Below are 7,762 nucleotides of genomic sequence, written 5' to 3' on the forward strand. Positions count from 1 at the left end.
AGAAGATTATAGAGTACTACTGCTAAACTTTCTACCATCTCGCTTCGCTCAATGGTAGGTAGAGCTGAGGAGAATCTAGTATCTCGCTTCGCTCGATAGAAGATTATAGAGTACTACTGCTAACTCTCTACCATCTCGCTTCGCTCGATGGTAGGTAGAGCTGAGGAGAATCTACCATCTCGCTTCGCTCGATGGTAGAACCATTTTTTTTTTCTCTCTTCTAGTCGATACTATAAGACTAGAATAAAGTTTTCTACAATCTCGCTACGCTCGATTGTAGTCGATTGTAGTCGATAGTAGTCGATAGTAGTAGTATCATGCATTTAAGACTACTCCCTTTAGTGGTGTCTGTTTTCTCCTTTATCAATTACCTATACCAAACACCATTGACCCAGATCCATCTCCTCAATGGAGAACTCATAGTTGGAAAGGACTCAAAACAGCAGCTTTTGGGTGTCGACATTATAGAAGATGAGTTGAAATGGAGAATCAGTAACACCATTACAGAAAATCACCAATTGTTATTCACTAATAGTATAGTTTATGGATATAGAGAGGATGTGCAGGAGATTATTCAAATTGATGTAAATGGGAGTACCTCCGTATATGATGTTGAGTTCTACCCGAAACAACTCTTTGGCTGTTATGGAGGAGTAGTTGCGTGGGATGGCAACACCGTCTACTATATAAACAATAGAACCCATATAATCCAATCAGATGTGGAACACGTACTAGTGGACAACCATAGAGGAGAAATCCTCATCCTCATGAGCAATAAACACAACCATAAATATAATCTTCACAAAGTATTTAGTAATCAGCAGCTAGGCTTGGTAACTTCTTCTATTAAACAGTTCAAGTCTGGGATAGTGGTCACTGAGAATGACCAGGTGTTCAAGCTTGATAAGAAAGGGTTTACTAGAGTTGAGAATGATGAGTTTAGTAATTTGGTTGTGGTCAATGAGAATTATCTACTCTCTAATGAAAGATTACTTCATATTGGAAAGAGTGTAAAGTTGGTGATCAGTTTAGGGGACGGCCGTTTACTTTCCACTCCACTAAACACGTTTTTGGTCACCTCCACAGTAGTATTCGACTTGACTGATTTTTTGCACACCCATAACACCAATAGTATTAGGAAGATCACACTAGACACAAACTCAAATGCGTACCCATTTGAGTTTATTGTGAAGGGAGAGCAATTATGTCTCTTGCGTCTTGGGGCAGACCTTAGAGGAGAGATGTTTAGTTATGATGGGACGAGGAAAAGTGTAGGCCCTACACGGCCACAACTATCAAGTAGTCAATACCTTCTTGTCGATAAGCCAAAGCACCACCACCAAATCTCTAGTGGTGCCTCAAACAGAGCGTTTAGGCATATTCAAGAGCTAGCTTCGCTAGCTCATGGATGGCATGGAAAGTTTAGTCGGGCTCCCGACTTTTCCAAGATGATTGTGATGTATGATTCTAGGATGTTGGGAATTAGCACTGAGGGGGAGGTGGTATGGGAGGCGCCGGTTGAAGGAGAGTTTCTCTGTGAAAGACAAGTAGGAGATAAGATTGTGTCTCTTTTCAAGGATTATGTTTACGAGATGGACTTTGAGGGGATGAAGAGGTATGCGAATGAGGGATATATCGGGGTGGTGCCTATGGGAGAGGAGTATGCACTAGAAAGCGAAACGCACTTTTCAGTACATAGAGCATTAGAGGAGGATGTGTTTTTTAGAAAGGTCACTGAAAGTGACCTTTCAGGCCATATGATTCCAAAGGGGTCTCTAAAGTCTATCAAGACATGGACGTTTGATGTGAATGAGAAAATAGTGGCAGTATCCAACACAACAGAGAACAATATGATATCTTTTCTCACATATGAGGACCAGTTAAAGTTGTATGTGATTGATGGGATTAGTGGGGAGTTGCTACACACACATACCCATGGGGAGGATATTGATCCAGATTCTATAAATCTTTTGCAGGATGATAGGATAGTGTACACGTACTTTACAAAACCAGCAGAGCAGAGGATTGTCATAATTAACATCGAAGAAGAAAAGCAAAGTTTTTCTTCTTCTTCATTTATTTACCCTGAGAGGATCCTCCTTATCCAGTCTACACAGACAAACTGGGGAATTACGTTAAAGTCTGTGATTGCGTTTACAGAGCTGGGTGCATTGGTCCAAATACCATTAAACCAAGAGCATCCTATTGTGAGAGCTCTTCCTATAAATGGCCCGTACCAGCTCAACTATGACCCTTCCAATGTTGGTGTGATTTTGACTGCTCCCTCTCCATATGAGAGCACATGTGTAGTATGTTTCCTCAATGAGCAGAACCAGTTCTGCTCTATAGTCCAGCCAAGCGGCTCGTTTGATCTATTGGGGAAGTTTGAGAAGGTCAAGTTGGTGGTGACACTAGTTGTGTTGATAGCAATCTACCTTGCAACGAAGCCATATGTAAGAAGTAAGAAAGCGACACTATCGAGCAGAGCGAGATAGTGGAGCACACTGACTATATCGACACTATAGGGCTTTAAGAGGAGATAAACTGGTTATAAAACTGGTGTGATGACTAGACCATCTAGCTCTTATCCACGTAGCTTATCAAAAAAGAAAAAAAAAAAAAGAAAAAAGAATAAAGAAAAGAAGAAGTAAGTGGAGCACACTGGCTCTGCCGAGTAGCCTCTACTGATCTGGTCCTACTAAGTAAGCTCTGTTGTGTAGTCTATGTTGTGTAGTCTCTGTTGAGTGGCCTCCGTTGATACTACATACTGCTCCACTAGCTCGCTTCGCTCCCTAGTGTCGCTGAGTTGTCTCTACTGTCTCTCTATGCCAAAGATGTAATTGATAATTCGGGTTAATTACGTAATCTCAGGGCCCCTCACTTAACCGTTGCTGACGCGGGGCAAAAGTATAAAATTGCTACAAACCGTAGCAAACGTTGGCTTGAACCCACCACCACTTAATTGAAAAGCTATTGTGTTTTGTTTACCATGTCACTGTACGGATTTGTTAAGATTGAGAGGGACGTTAAGAAAGCCATACCTGATCCAAAAGAACCCTCACCTCAAACCAATACTGAGTTGCCTCAAACGGACTTATCTCAATTTGTACTTCAATATGCCAAAGACAAATTGCCAGCAAAGGTTCTTAATCATTCATTAAGGGTCTTTTTGTACAGTAGGGCCATAATCAAAGACCATTTCCCAGAATGGGACCTTGATCCTGAGATTATCCTTGTTACCAGTTTATTGCATGACATTGGTACTACAAAAGAGAATATGCACAATACCAAGATGTCATTTGAGTTTTACGGTGGTTTGTTATCACGCGAGTTGGTTTTAGAGCAAACAAGAGATAAGGATTATGCAGACGCGGTAAGCGAAGCGATAATCAGACACCAGGATTTGGGAGAATCAGGTTTTATTACCAGATTGGGATTGATTCTACAAGTAGCTACAATTTTAGACAATGTTGGCTTAAACACTCATTTGATCCATAAAGACTCATTGGATGCTGCTAATAAGAAGTACCCTCGTGATGGTTGGTTAAATTGTTTTGCAGAGGCTATTGATAATGAGAACAAGTTGAAACCATGGGGTCACACTAGTGCCTTGGGTGTGGAAGAGTTTAGGAACAATGTTTTGAATAATAAGGTAAAGTATGAGAAGTTATAACCACTAAAGAGCCAGCCAAAGATTGTCCTGGTCGAAGTAAAGAAGCTCATGCTATTATTTATTGCTCTTCATCCATTTGGTTACCTCTCTCAATAGGAGAGAGTGTGTGAGAGAGAGTGAGAAAAAAAAAAAACTGATTGATTTGATTGAATAAATTTTGTTAGTATTAGAAATCAACCAGTATTTTTCGTATAGTTCAATATAAATTATGTCAGAACAAGACAAAGCTCGTATGTTTCTTTCGAAAAGGGTGCGTGGGAATTGTATAACTAACGAATCCGAACCTGCGGTTTTCCTGGCATATGTGCTCATTCGTGTTTGAAACGCGCATGGAAAATCCAGGGCATACTTTTCTTCTTTTTAGCTGTATTAAAAGCCTCCGATCTAGCAGAGGACATACAGGTTAAAGTGTTTGAGTTAGCTGACCAGGCGGTCAAAAATTATACTGTTGAAAAGGATATTGCTGCATTTTTGAAAAAAGAGCTAGATCAGACGTATGGCGCAACATGGCATGTCATAGTGGGGAAGAGTTTTGGAAGTTACGTTACTCATGAGCAAGGTTACTTTATCTACTTCTATATCGGAGAATTGGCGTTTTTGGTTTTCAAAAGTGGATGAATCTCTCATTCAGTGTATTGATTCATACATCCTGTCTAATAAATAATTATACGTTAGAACTAACTAACTAATTAACTAGATGATCAACCAGTTTATCATCAACCTCGCCTTCGACTCCGCTTGATTTAACTCTTTAACTGTTCCTCTTGTCCCGCAAACAATGTAAAAACCGGTGCATGTAACCTGTTTCTTCCTTTCAAAAAATCCAACTCCATTACAAACAAAAACTCGACAATGTTAGCACCAGCTTTTTGAGCCAATTCGCCAGCACCAAACGCAGAGCCACCAGTAGCCAAAATATCGTCAACGATTAAAACATTGGCGCCTTCTGGGATAATATGCTTTTGCATTTCAAAAACATCAGACCCGTACTCTTTTTGAAATTCAACTTTATAAGTTGGTCCTGGCAATTTTCCCGGTTTGCGTACTGGTATAAAACCAGCATTTAAGGCTAAGGCCAACGTTGGACCAAACAAAAACCCTCTGCTTTCTAACCCAATAACATAATCCACTTTTGTGTCCCCAACGTGTAATTTGAATGCCGTGATCAATTTATTAAATAAACCTGGATCCTGAAATATGGGTAAAAAATCTTCAAAAAGAACACCTTTCTCAGGGAAATTGGGGAATTGCTTCAAATGCGACTTCAACTCCTTAGCTAAGCTGTTTATTTGAATCACTCTGTTAGACATGGTTTCACTACTCACTAATAAAGATCTAATGGGCCTTCTTTATATTATAAAAGGGAAGCAGGAGGTAGAAGTCCGTGAGATTTCAATCAAGAATCGTCATCTCATATCTCTCATCTCGTTTTTCCATTCAACAATGTCGTCAAAATGTCTTATTTTTGTCCCCGACATTTTGACGCGTCGGTGAAATTTTGATTAAATCCTTTTTTGTAAACACAGATGCTTTGAAGGAAGGAAGTTGAAACATATTCAATCTGCAATCCTAGTGTTTTCCCAAAGCAGCTTGTTTCTTGCTCCTTCTTTTTTTTTTTTTCTTTTCTTGTTGGAGGAATAGGTTAGGGGGTAGGGTATCAGTGAACAATGGAATCTCCAGAATCTATTAAAAAGTACCTTCCAAGAAGGAATCCAGTTTCCGAAGCGCCGAGCCCAAATTTAGGAGCCTCTCCAACTACGATGGATGATATGCTGATGTTTGTAAAGCTGAAGGCCAAAGCCAGTATGGAACTGTTTGAAAATGAAAATGCTTATGATTTGACCCCTAGTGCACCGGCAGCGAAACCGCCACAATCAAAGGTAAAACATGAAGTCAACAATAATCTGCTGCCTCTTCTGGAACGCAATTACAATTACATCCACTCCCAACAACTGCAGTGGCGCCCTCAACTTCTGCCCTTTAATAAGGATGAGCATTATCGCCTGCTTCTGAATTCTCCAAGCAAAAACTACAAAGATCGTATGAACAACTTGAGATCATCCAAGACTTCGCCTGCAAAGGTTAGACTAAAGTCGAGCTCGGTAGATCAAGATAGATATCTCACATTACAAACAGAATTGGGGAACCTCAAGCAAGAATGTGCCAAAAGGAAAAAAGACTTTGAGAAAATGCAAAGCAATTACGAGGATAAACTACAAGTTTGTGAACATGAGCTACAGCAAGAAAGAAAGCAAGTATCTAAACTCCGAGGCGAGTTGAGTAGAAAGAGTTTGCAAGCAGATGACTTGGAATCGGAAAAGGAGAGCTTGGGATTGCAAAACGAAAAGTTGAAACTCGAAAAAACGGCTTTGAGGGAGAGCAAGGAAAAGTTGGAGAAGAGCAATCGGAAATTGGAGGAAAACCGATTAGAGTTGGTTGCTAAATTAATACAGTATGTAGAAAGACTAGAGTATTGCAAGAAGAATCACAGCTCACGGATAAAAGTGCCGGCAAAGAAGGGGAACAAGACCAAGGACGTCGTTGTATCAAAACTAGAGAAAGAAGTGCCTATTGCAGAGGAGAAAGAAGTACCTATTGCAGAGAAGAATGAAGAAGTAGTTGCGTCACCCCCCACTAGCTCTTCTAGCTCACCCAAGTCTCCCAGCTCCGCCAGCTTATTTCAAAAGCAATCTTTATCTAAGTTGATGAATTTAATGCAACTTGAGTCGCCGAAACTAGACGATGACTTCAAAAATCTAATCAAAATGCTTTTAGAGAACTTGAACTTGTATTTGAGGAAAAACACTGGACAAGTTGAAGTAGTAGAGTATAAGCACGAGTCTGGGCAAAAAGATAATGCTGAGAACCAATCTCGAGAAGAAAGCACGAAAAATGGAGATATTGAATTGCAAGAATACGTGAAGGAGAAACAAGAAACAAACAAATCCAAAAAGAGCGTTTCGGCACTGACGCAAACTACTAGTACGCTGCCCAAAATTCAAGTTGTGGTGAGTTTTTCTGGCCAAGAGGCGCATCATACACCTCACAATTTTGAGTCTGACAATACAAATGCCAAAGAGGACGAAAGAGTTTCCGAAAAATGCATTGGACTGGCTTCGATGAAAGTTAAAGGCTTGACCCCTCAAATTGTTTGCGAAACGCTACTTCAGCCAAATTTGTTAAATCAGCAACAGCATGTTGGCGCTAATCAGAATGTTGATTCCAAAGACCCAAATAAAAGCAGAAAAGACACAGATTTTGGTGAAGAAGAGAGTTGTACCCCAAAAGCACTGCATTTTACCAAAAAGCAAGATTTTTCTAGTCAAACAACAGCACATGGCGGGCCATATTTTGAAAATTCTTCAATCATTGAATCAAAGAATAAACTCGAGAGGTTTCCTACCCAATCATTTACTTATCAAACAACACGAACGTCTTCTCAAAAGGAACCCAAATCTTTGCAAAAGGAACCCAAATCCTTGCAAAAGGAACCCAAATCCTTGCAAAAGGAATCCAAATCCTTGCAAAAGGAATCCAAATCCTTGCAAAAGGAATCCAAATCCTTGCAAAAGGAACTGTTGAGAAACCAAGAAGAAGTTTACTATTTAGGAACAAAAGGCTGCTGCGACAAGGAAACCAATGTACGAACAAACCTGACGATCGCTAGCGGTATACTTGAAACAGGGCATGTAAAAAAGAATGAAGGTGGCTCTGACAAAGGTAGATTTGTATTTGAAGAGAAAGCAGATGTTAAATTTTTTCCTATAAATGATGACCATGAGGACTTGATACCTAAGAAATGCACTGTGTGTTTTGAAAAAGAGGAAAATACAGATTCAAACTTTGGCATTCATTACCTACCGCAGTTCTCTTAAGCGGTTACATCAATCATAACATATCATAACATATCATAACATAATATAATATAACAGTTATAACAATTATTAAATTTATGTATTAATTGAGCATCTACTTTAACTTGATGCATTCTGTAGGATCATCTCTATCCAAGACAAAAACTGAGTACTGAGTACTGCTAGCTTAATTCATCAATGTTACTATTGGCTTAACTCCCCCCCCCCCCTTCCC

General features: G+C 39.8%; 4 protein-coding genes across 4 annotated transcripts; 3 read left to right on the top strand and 1 right to left on the bottom strand. All coding sequences in view use genetic code 12, as the record gives it.

The window, feature by feature from the left end:
- Window positions 1–317: 317 nt before the first annotated feature.
- Window positions 318–3,673, top strand: KGF56_002823 (cyanamide hydratase; the record flags this gene model as incomplete). The annotated part of the gene is made up of 3 exons (XM_049324093.1): window positions 318–1,615; window positions 1,700–2,309; window positions 3,020–3,673. The coding sequence occupies 3 exons, from the start codon at window positions 318–320 to the stop codon at window positions 3,671–3,673; spliced, it is 2,562 nt and encodes an 853-aa protein (XP_049180171.1).
- A 208-nt stretch (window positions 3,674–3,881) lies between these two features.
- On the top strand, window positions 3,882–4,291 carry KGF56_002824 (dynein light chain; the record flags this gene model as incomplete). The annotated part of the gene is made up of 2 exons (XM_049324095.1): window positions 3,882–3,903; window positions 4,038–4,291. The coding sequence occupies 2 exons, from the start codon at window positions 3,882–3,884 to the stop codon at window positions 4,289–4,291; spliced, it is 276 nt and encodes a 91-aa protein (XP_049180172.1).
- A 125-nt stretch (window positions 4,292–4,416) lies between these two features.
- APT1 (adenine phosphoribosyltransferase) lies at window positions 4,417–4,983 on the bottom strand (the record flags this gene model as incomplete). The annotated part of the gene is made up of 1 exon (XM_049324096.1): window positions 4,417–4,983. One exon carries the CDS (start codon window positions 4,981–4,983, stop codon window positions 4,417–4,419), a length of 567 nt encoding a protein of 188 aa, XP_049180173.1.
- A 357-nt stretch (window positions 4,984–5,340) lies between these two features.
- Window positions 5,341–7,548, top strand: KGF56_002826 (uncharacterized protein; the record flags this gene model as incomplete). Its single annotated transcript, XM_049324097.1, has 1 exon — window positions 5,341–7,548. One exon carries the CDS (start codon window positions 5,341–5,343, stop codon window positions 7,546–7,548), a length of 2,208 nt encoding a protein of 735 aa, XP_049180174.1.
- Window positions 7,549–7,762: the final 214 nt, after the last annotated feature.

This window comes from Candida oxycetoniae, assembly GCF_023343755.2.
Source record: "Candida oxycetoniae strain CBS 10844 chromosome Unknown scaffold27, whole genome shotgun sequence".
In the NCBI taxonomy this organism is placed as follows: Eukaryota; Fungi; Ascomycota; class Pichiomycetes; order Serinales; family Debaryomycetaceae; genus Lodderomyces; species Lodderomyces oxycetoniae.